This window comes from Grammomys surdaster, unplaced genomic scaffold (genome assembly GCF_004785775.1).
Source record: "Grammomys surdaster isolate TR1022 unplaced genomic scaffold, NIH_TR_1.0 64, whole genome shotgun sequence".
NCBI classification, from domain to species: Eukaryota; Metazoa; Chordata; class Mammalia; order Rodentia; family Muridae; genus Grammomys; species Grammomys surdaster.
The window spans coordinates 7,431,258-7,449,044 of NW_021604566.1; the positions used below are offsets into that span (position 1 = coordinate 7,431,258).

The following is a 17,787-nucleotide window of genomic DNA, read 5'->3' on the forward strand; positions in this document are numbered from 1 at the left end:
TGGAGAAAGGCCCTACAAACTCGCTCATTTCTAAGTCATTTGTACAATATCCTCCACATTAATTACTTACATGCATAGTAATCATATACAACTATATCTTTTCTCTTTGCTGCACTAAATACTGCTTATCAGCTTTGGGAATTGGCAAGTTCTAATTGGCTAGCTGTTTCCCATACTATAGTCTTTCTCAATTATTTTGTTCATAATGGACAGGTAATGACTCAGTTTTTGTTGATATTTTGGGAAGATTTACATGTTTTCAAAGATTTTTTTTTTTATGTAGGGATAATCTTTTATCCTTTATGGGAAATGCAATTTCTCAGAAAGAAGTTTCTTTGAAAAAAATGATGGGGAAATGTTCCTGTTCTCACTACTTACTAAAAATTTAAATGGCTCTTCATTACTTGAAGAAGTTTAAATTCCAGTGAACATTTTTATATTTTTTCCCAGTTATATTTTCTCCTAATAAATTCCCATGTACTTTTTATAGCACTCACTAATTTACAAATTATATAGGCATCATAGAATCACTTAAAATCCTCAATACATCAAGACCTGACTCTGATATTTAATAAAGAGATATTTAGTTAGTCTCAATATGAAAATGAGTGTCAGTCTCTGAGACTAAATTCTTTCACGATCATGGATGGTGGGGGGACACGGACCTGAAGAGATGGCTCAGTGGTTAAGAGCACTGGCTGTTCTTCCAGAGGTCCAGAGCTCAATTCCCAGCAATGCCCTTTATCTCACTGCAATGAAATCTGATTCTCTCTTCTGGTGTGCAAGAAAACAGAGCAACTAGATATGCAGATCTCCGTGCACTAGGTCTATCTTCATCAGATGCTCTTTTTAATGACCTACATACTTCTGTTACCTTCCTAAGTTGCTACAAATAATCAGTTAAACCTGAAATTAAAACACAGATGGTCATATACATATAGTTGAGTGATATTCCACAGGGCAATGAACCATCATTCCTTGAGAGATGTCAACATCATGCTGGAGGAGTGCCTCAAGTAGGAGAGTACCTGCTTGGCTCAAGTGAAACCTCATGAGAGTCTGAGGAACTACTACAGATGACAGTAAGCTAAGAAAAGTTGACAACTAAATGCACAACACACTGCTTTAAGACAGCATATGAATTGCAGAGATAACTCACTATCTTTGTTTTATTTTCTTCTCATACTAGGGACTGATCCCAGGTCTTCATTATTATTATTATTATTACTACAGCAAAATTCCTTGTTCTTAGAAAACGCATACTAAATAACTGGGAGAGGCATGACATATGTAACTAGATCAGAAAAAGACAACACACACAGAACCAAATTATAAATGTTGGAAATAACTGAATGCAAGTAAAAAGGATATGAAAATTTTGTTTTACAACTTTCCTGTAAATCTACAGTGGTTTCTAAATAAAGCTAAACAATATATCTGTATCTTATTTACCTTTGTCCAATTTGATCCCATCATCAAAGCGAGAGAAGAGCCTGTACCTCTGGGCCCAGTATTTTGCCAGCTCTGGAACAGAAGCTATTTCAGGTGGTGGACCATTTATCTTTTTGTTCTTGTTTTTCTTCTTGTTTTTCTTCTTCTTTGTTTCTATTAAAATAAGATATAATACAGATGCTGACCATGAAAAGAGAATGGAACTTAGGAAATCATAAACAGCAGCAATATCAAATAATCATAATTTTGGACTGTAGCGGACCACATGTGCAGTGACACACACTGAGAATCACAGATCAAGACAGAGTACTACCACTTCCGATCACAGCCTGGCTGCCATTTATTAGCTTGAGAAAACTGCCTGTGTGGACACTCGTCTCTGCTGCCACATTGTCCCTAGCATTTATTGGCTAATTTCTATTCTTTTTTCTTCTTTCCTTCCTCTCTCTCTCTCTTTCTAATGATTTCTTTTTATTTATGTGCACTGGTGATCTGCCTGCATGTCTATCTGTGGGACAGTATTGGAACCCCCGGAGCTGGAGTTACAGGAGGTTGCAAGCTGCCAGATGGGTGGTAATAATTGAACCCATGTCCTCTGGATGAGCAGCCTGCTCTTAACTGTTGAGCCATCTCTCCAGACCTCTAATATCTCATTTTATTCCTACAAAAGGAACAGATGCCGAATGTATAGTACTTTACTAACTTCATTTACAGCACTGATGGGAGGTAAGGACTAAACATCTGAAACCTTCCAAAACCAGAATCCTAAAACACATCTGGTCCCCATCATGTAAGATATAGGACACCCAACCTATATAACAAAAGCAGTAATACAGGTCTAAAAATTGTTGACAGCCACAACACTGTTTTGGTTGGTGAATTACAGAAATGTAAAAATTTTTCTTTACTTCTCTTTCTGTTGTTGTAGTCCTGGGGAATTAAAGTTAGACCCCTGTGGTAGACACACACTGAATTACTGAGCTATAACCTCAATCATTTTTCTTACTGAGCTATACCCCTAATCATTTTTCTTAAAATGTCTGTCTGTCTGTCTACACATCGATCCATTGATTGACAGGGTCTGGGTAATTTAATTTGTCCAAGATAGTGATGAACTTGTGGTCCCCCTGCTTTTAGACTCCTGAGAAGCTGAGGTTGAAAATGTGTGTGAACAGGGTCACATTTCATCTTAAGACTCCTTTCATCTTAAGACAACATCTTTCCAAGGCTCATTAAGTTCTAGCCCTGGCCATATAACTCTAGAGAACACAAGTGTCTCAGAAGTATGGTCAAGTTGCAGTCAATAATAATTTAGAAAAATACATTATTAATTGATTATTAGGTTTCAGTTTCCAGAAGATTAGAAGCAGCCATGCATCAATGCTTATAGATGAAGAGAGTTGCCACAGAATACAAACAAGTTTACAGTTGACAAAGAACAAAGCTCTATTACACTTAAATGTTTTTAAGGATAGTACTATGTCCTAATCTGCCCATCAGGTCACTGCAAATAGCCGAAAGTGTTGAGAGAAAAGTAGTGTTTTCACCCACCTCAGCACCCACGTAGCATATGAATATCAGCTGTTACAACACTGGTAATAAAAACCCCACAAAAATACTCAGAGTTTACAGTGTAAAAAGGCAGGAGATAGGTGACAGGAGACTTAGGTACATGTGTATCTACACAAAGGAAAGGAATCAACTAAATCAAGTGTGCTGGATAGTTTTACATCAACTTGACACAAGCTGGAGTCACCTCAGAGGAGGGAGTGTCACCTGAAAAACTGCCTGCATAAGATGGGGCTGTAGGCAAGCCTGTATGTAGGTTATCTTCTTAGTGACTGAAAGATGTGCGAGGACCCACCCCATGGAGGGTGGTGCTACCCTGGGTTGGTAGTTTTGCATGCTATAAGAAAGCAAGCTGTGCCATCCAGTAAGCAATACTCTTTCATGGTCTCTGCATTCTTTTTCCTCATTCCTGCCTTGGCTTCCCTCAAAGAACCATGATTCAGGATAGGTAAGGCAAATAAATAAACAAACCCTTTCCTCCCCATCTTACCTTTTAATTATGGTGTTTCATCAATGCAACAGTAACTGTAACTAAGAGACTAGGCTACTCTTACTAACCTTAAAAGGCAAGAAGGACTGTAATATACATAGCTGCATCAAAAAGACAAACGTGAAACAGTTCACAAAAAGAACTAAGTAAAAAATGTTTACCTGCAATGTTCCATCAAATACTTTCATCTTTATCAATAAAAGAAGTCTGGCCACTAAAAACATTTGTTTTCATATTAGCACCAACTAGTGAAAATGTATTTTGTTAATATTTTATCAAAACCCTTCAAACCATTACAAAAAACAACTATCAAGAAGAAAATGTGTGCTTCACCAATTTCAGGAGGACATGCCACTGTCAGCCAGGAATAGTGGCAGCAGAGATTCAAATCCACATAAATAATGTTTATCTTGATTTGATCCAGACAGATTAAGGCACAGTGAGGGACAGTCACAGTGCTGAGTCCTAGCCTTAAGCTCACTCCCACTGTCCAGAGGCAGAAATGTTGGCAATGTGTGAACCAAGGACACACAAGGTGAAACATGCTGATTCCTACCTTCTGTTTCTGTGCAGGGAGGGTTTGGCATTTCTTCAGGTAAACAGTTCTCTGGAACTAAGGAGCCTCCTTCACTCTTTTCTGCTTCAAGTTCACTGGCTGAAGAGATGGTCTGACATTTTTCAGGTTCTGGATCTCTAGTCTCCACCAGGTCATCAGCTTTCTCCAGGGACATGTCTTGTTCCTCTGAGTCACTGCTTGTGCAAGTGTCTTGCATTTTGTTCTGAGAAAGAGACTCCTGTGATGTCTCATCTATAGGTTCATTAACCCATTTTAGGAATTTTTCCACCTGAAATTTTAAGATACCATAACAAACATCAATTGACTATAAAGAAAATAGAATTTTCTCACTTTTTACTATTTGTGACTTGATTAATACACCATCATAATTATTAGCTTAGAGAAGTGCAATGTATCAAACAAGCGACAAGTAATTCTGGGCTATATGGTATTTAGGGGCACATCCTATGACTTTATTAAGAATTCTCTTAAAAGAAGTTTCATGGCATCAACAGAATTTGGCTTTAAAATAAAATCAGAAGGTGCAGGAAAGATGGATGAGGGTTGCAGTGATAGCTCAGCAGACAGGATTTAGGTTCTGTACCCAGTACCCACATGACACCTCACAACTGTTCCATCTCAGTAGATATGATGTCTTCTAGTCTACACAGGTATCAGGCATACATACATACATACATAAACAAAATACGCACAAACATAAATAAACATAAATAGATCCCAAAACAAAACACAACGCTATCTCTGAAAGAATAAGTAAGAATAGCAAAGCTGACAGAATTAAACCCTAAGAAAATCAGGTAATTTGCTAAAATGTAACAGCAGCTCAAGGTTGGATGAGTTACTTCCTTGCATTTTCTGTACCATGAACCTTCTCTATATCAGGTCTTTATGATCTTAATAATGAATAACTTTCAGAGAATGGCAGATATGTGATAAACAAAACCTCACACTGAGGAGAAAGTGCCACCTATCCACACCCAAGAGGACTAAGGTCACAGCACCTACTATATACAACTGTTTCTATCGTCATCTATAGGTGAAATGTATGAGAATTATTACTCCTAATACATTACAAAGTCTTAAGAGACTGACACTAGGCAGTCTATTTTAGATGTAAAAAGGGTCACTAAAATACTTATTAAAAATATCATAAGACTTGACCAATCTGAAACACACACACACAGAGAGAGAGAGAGAGAGAGAGAGAGAGAGAGAGAGAGAGAGAGGAAGAGAGAGAGGAAGAGGGAGAGAAGGGAGGGCGAGTGAGAAAGAGGCAGAGAGAGACAGAGAGAGAAATAAACTACTTATCAGTTTGTAGCATGCTTTGCCAGAATGCTGAACTTAGAAAACATCTGAGGCTAAAACAAAGTCTTTCAGACCTCTGATATTGTGCTGACTGTCTTTATGGGAGCTGGTGGCAACATCAACTATAGGAAGGCTCTGATCATCAGAAATGCCCCATCCTCAGTAAAAGGATAAGTCACCTAATCACATGATGCTCAAATACATTTGTTTCCTATTTCTTGATAGCAAAGACCAAGGAGGGGTCAGGTTACAGTGTGAATCTACAAACCAGGCTTGTATTTTATTTACATTCTTGGGTCAAGCCTATTACTTCAAAGTGTGATCAGTCTTTGAATGAGTTCAGAATCCAGGCTTATGGTTAAAACTACAGCAGAATCTATACTAGAATCCTACTTGGTGTGAAACAGGTAAGAAAATTCCCCCATCCTTGTCTGTACTACATGGGCAAATCAATCTAATTGACGCATCTTCTTAGATGCTCTAACTTTTTAGTTTTCAAACCCTCCTTTTTTTCATATTATCTCAATTTCCTTCCGTTCCTCAAACCTAGTTTATATAATACATAACTTCGTAAAGCTAGTGGAAAACCATTTGATGTATCCTTCAATCTTGAAGGGTGGAACTTTCCATTAGAATACAACTTTAAAGAAGTAAGTTCTAAACCCTGATTCTGTCTCAACTGAAGGTCAGTCTGTGCATACCTTACTCTGTACTTTACTCTTCTTGACAAAGGGTTTTCCTGACTCCTCGGTGAATAGGATGTGCTTGTTCTTCACAGTCATCCGCTTGCGCATATCTAGGTACTTCGACTTGTATTTCACATTCTTTTCTAGATACCTGACCTGTCGACGACTGAAATTTGGAATTCCACCATATCTGGATCAGACCAAAAGAAATGATTCACATGTTAAAAAATTTCTTGTATAGAAACAACAACAACAACAACAATAACATCAACAAAAAATAAAAAAAAAAATCCTAAAAACCAAAAACCTCTCCCAATCCCTAAATAACACTTTTTACTAGTATTTGCTATAATATAGCTATCATTTAATACTAATAAATTTTGCAAATGATGAAATCACATACTACTTGCAGAAGAGTTTATGGTTTAGTCTTTAAGACAAATTAAAAGCAAACATGAAGGCAAATCTCTGAGTCTGAGGCCAGCCTGGTCTACAGAGAAAATTCTACAACAGAGAAATTCAGCTAGAGCTACACAGGGAAACCCTGTCTCAAAAAAGTCAAAACTCCCAAACCAACCCCTCCAAAACCCTCAAAAAACCAAGCATCACCACCTCTCCCTCCCACAAAAAAACCCCAAACCAAATGCGAAACACTGATGGTAAGTCTAATAAGGCTATTTTTTTCTGTTTGAGACAGGCTTATACCATATAGCCCAAATTTGCCTTAAATTCTTCATTTTCCTGCCTCAAATTCCTGAATGCTAGCATTACAAGTGTGGCATCAAAACTAAAATACATTTCTAATGTAGATTAGAAAGTAAAAATTTTATAGCAGAGAGCCATAAAGATGGCTAGCAAAACCAAAACAAAAGCATACTTCCTTGTTGGGGTAATTTTTTTCTCAGAGTGATGATATAACCTTATACACATAGGGCCAGTATCAAATTAATGCTAAGAATAGCTGCTGAATGCCTAGTTTAGAGAAAATCTGATCTAATCACCTGAGTTTCTGTCAGAAAGTTTCCAAGCCCCCCAAGAATGTCCTCTTTGACTCATGTTACAATAATAATAATAATAATAATAATAATAAACCTTATCTTTCTCTTTAAGTAGAATTCTATTTCTAAATAGAAAAGACTTAAGTTAAATTCCAAACAATGACATTTACTCCCATGAGTATATACTACCAAGACCCAATAACAGCTTACCTAAAATCAATGCTGCCAACAATGTAAACAGCTTTCATATATACCTTTAAACTTGATCCTTTTTAGCCTAAAGTGCCTATACAAACTACTACTGACTGAAGTCCCTAAGCAGGTAACTTTAGAAGCCATTGTAAGATTTGAATTATAAGCATGTACTTTACACATGAATCATGAGGCTCTTCTCATTTTCTTTTCCTGCTAAATTCATGATGCACAGCTTATTTAGATTATTTAAATTCCTAAGATACAGGTTACTAAGAAATTGAGTCTAAACTCGTAGAAACATAAAAAGTCAAAGAATGGGATAAACTGACTAAACAGTACATGTTGAGGCTGTTTTAGTCACTCGGTTCAGTCTTCCCGTCATGAGATGTAAGTTACTCTTCCATAAATAGCTACTTTATGTGTACTAGCAAAATCCAGAAAAAAAATCCAAAGGCCATTTAAAAGGCAAACGGTTGAACGATTTTTGCTATCTCCTTATCTACATACAAAGTATTGACTACCCCATCAAGGAGGAGGAAAGGACAAAAGGGATGCAGGCATAACAGCCATCATGCTTAGATCTTAGGAAACAACCTAGATATTGTTAGTGAAGATGGAGGTTTAATACAAACTTTCACTGAAAGGACTAGGCAAACACTGTATGTGTGTGCCAACAAGAAAGGGAATATATGGCATACTGCTGAGGAAAGCAAGCTGTGCCCTATGCATGCTGCATTAGTGACTTATAAACAAACAAGGAGTAATCTATGTACCTACTTGTGAAACATTTGAATTTTCATGACATCTTTGCTCCATGGTCTGGTCTCTAGTCTTCAGAAGAAGAAAGAGGTAGCACCATGAGATGCCAGGTGGGAGCCATCATTTGAAGCTCTAAGATATGAGCTTAAACCCTCTCTCTGTGAAATGTGATCTGGACTAGGTCAAAATGTATGTGACCTACAGCTGCTGTATCTATGTAATAGACTGGAATAAGAATAACATTTGGTTGCTACTAAGTGCAACTGGATTAATACAGAGAATACATCAAATATACACTACAACTTCTACTGTTAAGTCTTACTAACAAGAGAAGCTGATGTGTTAATTGTATTATCTGCGACGGTATCAAATACTGACATTATAGATTATCTATCTGAATGCCGAAGAGATTTAAGTAGTTGACGTTATTAGCATTTCAAGAAGGTTATGAATAATTACTTTTGTCCTGAGCCATGCTTGAATCCTAGAAGGAAACCATTGTCATCAACTTCGGAATCTGGGTTTTCATCAATGTCCAATTCATGGCTAAAAAAAAAACAAAAACAAGACAAAAAACAACAAAGGAAGGAAACAGTAATCAGCCATGACTTTTAGCATGAACAGTATCACACAAAACCAGAAAGCATGGAGAAAAAGTACTTTAATCAGTATTTTTTGGATAACTCATTGTACTTAGCAGTGTTAGAAACTAACAAGCATTCATATTCTTTTATTTAAAGATTTTAACTTAAAATGTATGTATGTGTGTCTTTCTATATATCTGTATGGGTATGTGAATACAGGTATGCCAGTGAAGGCCAGAACGAAGACCTCAGATTCTATGGAGCTGGAGTTACAGGTTGTTGTGTTCTGTCTGACGTGGGTGTTTAGTACCTAACTCAGCCCCTCTGGAAAAGCAACAAGTGATCTTATCTACTGAGCTATCACTATAGTCCTCAAATCTTAAACCCTCTAAGTATTCTACCACTATTCCCGAAGATAGTGTAAATATTTATCACTATGTAATCTCGGCTGGAGCCTGAGCTTAACTTTCTGTATCGATTTCTCTAGAGCTCTCCCTAAAAAAAAATTTGAGAAGAACCAATCAGACCAAAACATTTTTATAGAAAAACTGTTATTAAGAAGAGTACAGTATGGGGGCTGAAGAGACGGCTTAGAGGTTAAGAGCACTGAAAACTCTTTCAGAAGCCCAGTGTTTGCTTCCCAGCACCCATACTGAGCGGCTCACAACCACCTGAATCTCCAGTGCCTATTTCTGGCCTCTTTGGGCACCTTATGTTTTACCCTCAGAACATAAAACATACAGGTGAAAACAAATCTTTAAAAACAAATCTTTAAATACAGGTGGCAGGTAACCCAGGAGAATCCACCAATTGAACTTGACCAGACTTAGAACATCTAGAAAACACTCCTCTGCCCATGTTTGTGAGGGCTTTCTTAGAGGTTCAACAGGGGAGAGAACTACCCCAATGGCACCCTAGACAGACTAAGAATCTTAGAAAAAAGCAAGATGGGAACTAGTTCTTAGTTCTCATTCTTTCCTGATGCACAGTTATCAGCTGCCTCTTGTGCTTACAGTCGAAACCCTGAGTTGCTTCCTCTGACATGCCTTCCCTTCCATGATGGGACCATAAGTTCAAGCTAGGACTCCAAATAAACCTCCTTCCTTAAGCTGTTTTTTGTCAGATATCTCATTTCAGAAGTGACAAGTGTCTTAACAGGTTACCTTTAAGAACCCTGATTATATGGTCCATTGCGTCAAACAGAATACAGGAAGAAATAACTCTTATAAACTTTCTCTTTACAAGTAAGCCAAACTCTAAAAACTTTATCGAGTACATACTAAATCCTAGGAATGTAGGCACACATCCTTCTACTTCTAGAAAACGTGTAGTGACCGTGTAGCAACTAATGGGGCAACTAATAAGCAAAGGTTCCTATAGATAGCCAACACAGCAGTGGCATGCATTTATGGACTAAGCTATTCAGACTTCTGTTTGCCTTTTATTTTTCTAGTTGCTACATGAAAGGAAAAAAATCTTATGTGGAACATATGAAAAAATATGCTCACCTAATGCTCCAATTCTGTAATGATCTATTCTTTCCTAATTATCTACAGTAACAGTACTTGAGACACATTTGACTTTTCATTATTGTACATTGTACTAAACACTGTGGTAAACAGAAAGAGCACTGTCTTGGGTAGAGTTGACCTTCACTCTAAATTTAGGAAGTACCAAAGTAAAGAACTTATCTTTGTCTCACCATCCCTATGCATTCAGCAAAACCATTTGATTGAAGTCTATTTCAAAAACAGCTTAACATATATATAAGAAAGAAATTCAACTATATGTGTGGGGTGGGCTGTTACGCACTACCTTCACAGTGTTCTATACTGTGTGACAGTTCTCGTCAATTTAACTGTCTCACAAAATGAGGAACTAAGATATTTACTTAGAATTTATGAGGAGAATTGAACCTCTGGGTCTAAAGATCTTACTAACAGACCCACTTTATAGAATAGTGCTGCCAGGCGAGGTAATGTGTAGCTTACCTTTTCTTTACTTTGCTGGGCTTATGCTCAGGCGGGTCATCTTCACTCTCATCTCCATCAGCCCCGTTATGGTATGGTCTATGTTTACCTGTATTTGTTCCCGAAGACTCCTGCAACTCTAAAGAGAGAGAGGGAGTACAATGTACTTTTCCCTGAGAACTGGCAACTCTTCTATTATTTTACGTGCTATGCCTATAAGATTTAACGTTTCAGGGTCTGATCATATAATCACATGTTATTTTGTTTTGGTCAAAGATGGCACTGCATATTTGAACACTAAATAGTGGTCTCATGAGATTTTTTTTTTAAGATTTATTTATTTTATGTATGTGAGCACACTGCTGCTCTCTTCAGACACATCTGAATTGGATCCCATTACAGATGGTTGTGAGCCACCATGTGTTTGCTGAGAATTAAACTCAGGCAGGACCTCAGGAAGAGGAGTCATTACTCTTAACCTCTGAGCCATCTCTCCAGCCCTGTCTCATCACAACTCGCTGTTTTAATTTCAGCGTCCTCTGATGAATGCACAGCAGTGAAACCACCTGATAATAAACTTCTCAGAACCTCACCTCCTAGGTAACTGAAGCACAACTGTCGTTTAAAAGCAAAATAAAGCTAGTTTGTCCAGATCTATACAAAGTATACTATAGGGTACAGCATTTCCTTTCTGTTAACTGCTAACTGTTGGCAGGTACATTATTTTTTCTTTTAAATCAATTAATTTTTGGGGTGTGTGTGTGTGTGGAGGAAGGGGCCATGACTGGAATGTTGAAGTCACAGGGAGTAGGTCCTCTCTTCTCTGGGTTCTGGAGATAAAACTCAGATTGTCAGGCAAGTGAGTTTACCACCTCATTGAAAAGGCAGTTTCTTAAGGTGTATGTTGTAGGATATTTGCTCAAACTATAAACCCTGAGATTGTGTTATTTACTGAAAAAATATGTTACTAGTTGTGGTGTGGCTCAGCCCTAGCACACACCTTTAAGAGCTTTCTGTTTATTATAAACAGGATTAAATGAAGTTAACCATAAGTTAAGAGGCAGAGCAACCAGTTGACAAGAAATGAACACTGGAAAAAACCATATAGATAAGAGGGAGCCAAGAGGACGGATAGACACACAGGGAGTAGAAGGGAGGATCACTGAGTCTGAAGGGTTTTTGAAATGACATGGAGCAGGAGAACTTCCTTTTGGGACATCAGCTGAGGAGGAAGGTCAGCTGGGTGCTTGCTCTGCCTCTCTGAGCTAGCAGGCTTTCACCCCAACACCTGGCTCCTGAGTACTGGTAAAATTGAACATTTGAGATGTCGTTTACCAACAACAGGTGAACAGTAGCAATATGTCAGAACATGTTGCAAGAAGTGAGCTGTGTAGGAATTCTGAGTGCTTGTGGGAAAACAAGACAAAGAATCTTGTGACCTCAGTTTCTTCAAAAAACAGAATTGTTCTTGGAATGTGTTTCCATGCTCTTCCCTGGTGTAGTGGACAGGAGTGAGCTTACTTCAGATTATTCATTACAGTTGGCTATTGTTATTTGTTTTTGCCAAGTGTGGCTTGTACTTGTGACTGTACACTGTACTCGACCAACTCTTCTTATCCCTCAGAGTATAAATTACCTGAGGCTCTGAATAAAGTTTGCTAATGCATGAGACTTTAGTCCATCTCACGAATTGGCTCCATTCTCCCTGGTCCTACTGCCTCTAGAGAAGCAAACAGGGATAGTCTGGAGAGTATCAGTGACAAAACGTAGAAATCACATGTAAGTAGAAATGTAACACAGATTTCATAATTTGATCTTAATGGAAAAATGAAAGTATGCTAAGACCTCAAATCCTCATGATCCTGAGAGACAATTCAAAGGAGCAAATTACCACCAACTAGCAATGTGGGGCAGACAACAGAGGGCAACGACGGAGACGCTTTACTGTGTTTGGAAAAGGAAAGAAAGTATAACTGGGAAAGAGAATGAAAGGAGTAAAATATGGCAGAATGCAACCTACTACACTGACCAGTATGTTACAAACTCTGTTTACGAAGTAGAGAAGCTGTGATGGTCAGTGCCCATTGTCCATGGGACAGGATCACGTAGGAGACAGACCTCCGTGGACACCTTAAGGGTATTTTCTTGAATAAGCTATCTGCCATAAGAGAATAGTACCCTAAAAGGTAGGTGGCACCATTTTCTGGGCTTGGGCCTAGACTGCATAAGAAGTATTAGCTAAGTATGAGCATGCATTGCTCACTTCTCTTCCTGACTGTAGCTGAAGTAAGACCAGCTGCTTCAAGGAGCTACTGCCTTAAACTTCCTGTCATGGGGTCCAAACCTTCAACTGCAAGACAAAATAAACACTCCCTCCCTTCAAATGGTTTTGTCAGTAATACAAAGTTGTATTTTATCTCAGGAAAGCAACAGTAAAAACCCAAGACATGTATCAGGGATATAGAGAACAGGAATTTAATATAAAATCAGATTAAGAAAGGATGAGCATCAAAACAGAAAGGAATGAGAATGTAGTAGCTCAGAGAAATGAGAAAGCCAAAGAACTCTGCAAACCTGGGGTCAGGATTGGTTCACAACTATAACAATTCTAGGACTGGAGAGGCTGAGGCAGGAGGATCATAAATTCCAGCCTGGTTATGTAGTTGTGGCCTAATACAACCTCAAATTCCTAAATTAGATTAATACTCTAAGATAAGCAAAGCATTTGCCTGTCAAATGCTTACTTCCAATTCTAATTCATCTGTTCTGAAAAACTCTAAGTTGCAAGTTCACTGTAAATTAGAGTTCCCAAGAGTTTCAAGTTTGCCTTTATTGGCTACAGAGGTACAAAAGGAAGGAGTATTTTTGAAGATGCAATTCAAATCTTATTAATATAGGTGGGCAATTAACATACTACTCGTGATATGAAATTGTGATGGGATAAAAGCACTCATTAAGTATTAATGTGTTAAGCCGACTGAGAACCATTACCTGACAGACTAAGTCTGGATAATCCTACCTTGAGCTGGTTGACTGGAGCTTCTGTTCTCGGACATGTTACTTTCCTTGGGTGTTCCATTACAGGCGTTACTTCCTCCAGAGGCAGGGCACTCTTTCCCAGTGATTCCACTGAGCTGCTTGCCACAGTGTTCAGAGGAATCTAACCAGGTCTTCTCTACTTCTTCTGCAGTCAGAGTTATAGTTTTAATCCCAGTAATAATTTCATTATGGTCATTATCATTTAAGCCAGGGCTTTCATTCTCAACTGTGTTAGGTGAAGATGAAAAAGTCGTTACATCTACTCTCATGCTGACCTCAGCATTCTGGTCAACCTCTGTGTGAGATGTGCAAACATCTTTATCACAGTTTTGTGAGGCAGCGAAAGTCCAGCCCTGAGCTTCCCAATACCGAAATTGTTCCAAATAATACCAATAAAGCTGACTGTAATGTTGCTCCCATTCTTCCTTTGTATCAGGAAGATTCCAAGGTTCAGAAGATAGTGTCTGATCTGGATATTTTTCCTGCCAGCTTTGCCACAACAGTCCCTCTCCATATTCATTCCAGTATTTTTCCCAATTCTCTGTGACCTCTAGCTTTGGTGCCAGTGTATTTTCAACAGGAAGGTTTTCTGTTTCAGTATCTGTTTTGCTTTGAATTGTACATGCTCTGTTGTTCTCACAGTGTTCAACTGAAGATGGATCATCTGAAACCACAAGATCATCTTCTTCATAGTCCTTTCTCCAAGATTCCCGCACCATTTCGTCTAAATACCGCTTTCGATGTTTTCTTCTCTTCTGCTTCACTTTAGCTTTATTTCTTGCGTTCATAGACACCTGCATCAGATACATGGTAACAAGCCTGAGTCTATTTGAAGATTAGCACAACCAAAACCACACCCAAACTCCCAGCATGGGTCTCTAATAAACAAAAGGTGACTCTCACAAGTACTCAACAGAAAAAACGTTACATGTGGGACAAATCCCAACTTGCAGTTTAGCTATTTTATATATGAGTAAAGTGTTCTAACTATGAATGAATTGAATTGACTACATCGTTTTATGAAAAAGAAGAAATAGAAATAGTAAGAGTAGACCTGTACCTCAAAATTCTCGTGTGTAGACATTCTACCAAACTGAATTGGTAATCCCATACTTCTCATGAGTTTGGCCTCAGAGTCAAGGTCACTTTCATCTGGGCTATGTGATTCTGCAGTGCCATTGGAATGAGCATCTTCCTCCTCTTCTGTAACTTGGTCTCCTACAGACAGCATTTGTTAGTTTTATTGTAGAGAAAAATGCAAAGGCAGGCCTTCTCATCCTCATTTTAAAGAAGAGCCTGAGATCCAGAACTCTTACATGACTTGCCTGCACTTGTACTAATGTTGTTATATATTTTAAAATCAAAGGAATTGGTGGAAATGTGATCTAACACACACACACACACACACACACACACACACACACACACACACACACCTACTCCTCAGTGAAAAAACAAACACCACTCCAAGTTCATGATTCAGGCAACAAAAACAGACATGGATAAAGAAACCTCATGTATGAAATTCTACCAGAGGCTCTTCAATGAGGAAAAGACACCCACCTAAATAGTAAAGGGCATCCCACTTACTACTCCATCCAATGACATTATAAAGCTCAGGTGAACATAGGCCGAGGAAGACAAATCAACTAATTTTGTGGTCCTCTCATGGGTAACACAGCTTCTCAGGTTCAGTAGGAGCCTAGAGCCATAGAATCCCTATAGCACAGTATGAAACCTTGGCTTATCCTATCTTTGAAAAAATTAATGTATATTGAAGGCAACTATGATAGACTTTATTGGGGTTGTCTTTGACTAAACTCTGTTCTGCAGTTCTGTCATTTGGAGAAAGTTTTATGTGGAACGATAAAGGCAGTCTGAGAGAGTATAAGTGAAGTCATAACTCTGACCAAATTCTGTTTATTTGGTATGGTAACTCAGATGGGATTGTAGTGTCTTATTACTCCAGGCAAAAGGCTGTACATGTTCATTCGGGATTCATCCTAATTCTACCTTTACTATAAAAATCTGACAGAGACTTCATGCTTTTTACTTTTTAAAACTTTAAACTTAGGCTGCAGAGATGGCTTAGTGGACTGGCTGATCTTCCAGAGAGAGAGTCAAGGTTGGATTCCCAGCACCCACGTGGTGACTCATAATCATCTGTAAGTTCTAGGGGATCCATTCGATATCCTCTTCTGGTTACTCCCAAAATTCATGATTCCCTCAAGATGTCTTCTATGGGCACTGTATGCTTGCAGTACACTTACAAACATGCAGGCAAAATAACAGATTAAAAAAGAAGATTAAAAAAAAAAGTTTCAAACTCCAGGCTAATGGCTACAAATCAGGAAGGAATGGAAGACATCTCAAAGTCTAAGCCAAGCCAGCATACAACAGGAAAATCAGGAAAATAAAAGGTAAACTTGGATAGCAATTCTAGAAGAACAGCTGTGTGCCTGCGTGTGTGCATGTGAGAGATTATAGGATTATTTACCATTTATGCCAGCAAGTAGGACACATTATCATAAATTATATACATGAATATGGTAGTACAGTTAATTTTGATCAAAAAAGGGTATACATCTTATTCTATATTACCTGCATTATCGCCACTGCTTTTGACATAGTAGCCTTTTAATCCCAAGTTGTACAATTTTCGATCCCTGTGAAGCAAAATAAATAATCTACATTGGAATAAGCTGAACTATAAACTTGGAAAGAAAGAGAGTTAACGCTGAATCGATTAGCTAATATAAAGGTTAAGAAAAGAAGCAACCCATTCTCACCTATAGGATGTTTCCCCTGGAGTTGTAAAAATTGGTAACATAAAATAGCATTTCTTGATACATGATAGCGCTTATCATTGCTAATCATTAAAATTAAGTGGACTTTCTCCTGGACATTGGGAGGAAAGTCTGATTCTCTTTGTTACACACAACCAATTCGGTAATTTCTAAACTTTTGGTAACATCTGAATATACTCCAATAGTGGAAAAATCTGAGCTCACCCACATATAAAGCTACATATATACTGTAATTCATTTGTAAACAGGAAATATGTAAACATAGTAGACAAAATAGCCATGGTCTGTGTAAAAGTTGAATAATGATGTTCTCACTCAACCTTTCCTTTGTACATTACCATCATTGGAAATTTCATTACTAAAATAAACTTACAGAACATTTAATAAAAGCATACTACACACTGTAGGTAAAACTACCTCCTTGTATCCACTCTGGCCTTGAACTTGATTATCCTACTCCCTCACTTCAGTATCCCAACTACTAGGATTATAGGCATGAGCCACCATGCCTAACACTAAATTTCTGGTGACCTTATAAGAAACTTCACAAAATAAAATTCCTGTGTGCTTGATCTATCCTGTTTTTGAAGGGAACTTTATGAAACATAAAGTATATGGATACTCACAAAACAGTGAACAGGAAGGAGATAAAAGTGTCAATGTGTGCTCTGGCCACATAAGCACTAGTCCCACTATTCACTAGGAACACAGGCGCCATGGGCAAGGGAAGGAGTGGGAGCCACACACAGGCATCGGTGTTTTGTCTATCAGCACCCAAATACATGGGACACCAAGATATCAGGTGGAGGCAGGGTCAATATAGCTACCATTATACTTACAATGAACAAGTAAGAAAATGGACTGTGGAAGAAAGGAAGTCTTTACATAATGGTTCAGTATTACAAACTCATGGCATTAAGTACACAGTAAGTATGGAAGTAGTTTAAAATGTTGAATATATACATATATGCAAATACTCATTTCCTACTTGTACTACGGTTCATACGGACACTGCAGACCTGTTTACTGAGAAGACACAGGGACAACAAACACATAGCTTTTGGTTTTAAAGTTATGGGATGGTTAGCATTAATTGTCAATCTAACACAATTCAGATCCTACCCTGGAAGAAATAGCTAAGAAAATGTTTGTAAGGGATTATGTTAATTGCATTAACTGATGTAGGAGACCTATCTACTCACAGGGGAGGCATCACTCCCTGGCTTAGGGACTCTGAATTTGACCTACTCCCTCAGCCGCTGCTGTGGCTTGCCTGCTTTGATGGACTATAACCTGGAACTGAGCTAGAGTACACCCTTTCTTCAGCATATTTTCATCACAGCAACAGAAGGGCTT

At 38.2% G+C, this 17,787-nt stretch overlaps 1 protein-coding gene across 2 annotated transcripts in view; it reads right to left on the bottom strand.

The window, feature by feature from the left end:
* The window catches only part of Tgs1 (trimethylguanosine synthase 1), a 40,987-nt gene that overhangs the window by 16,343 nt on the left and 6,857 nt on the right, over positions 1-17,787 (bottom strand). Inside the window, exons 2-9 of one of the 2 annotated variants that reach the window (XM_028770211.1) lie at positions 16,226-16,290; positions 14,685-14,842; positions 13,605-14,418; positions 10,607-10,724; positions 8,491-8,577; positions 6,095-6,269; positions 4,068-4,356; positions 1,453-1,605 (exon numbers count right to left, since the gene is read on the bottom strand). In XM_028770211.1, coding sequence (XP_028626044.1) covers positions 1,453-1,605; positions 4,068-4,356; positions 6,095-6,269; positions 8,491-8,577; positions 10,607-10,724; positions 13,605-14,418; positions 14,685-14,842; positions 16,226-16,290 — 1,859 coding nt within the window. Of the gene's footprint in view, positions 1-1,452; positions 1,606-4,067; positions 4,357-6,094; positions 6,270-8,490; positions 8,578-10,606; positions 10,725-13,604; positions 14,419-14,684; positions 14,843-16,225; positions 16,312-17,787 lie in introns of both variants that reach the window. The other variant, XM_028770202.1, reaches the window with a different exon arrangement.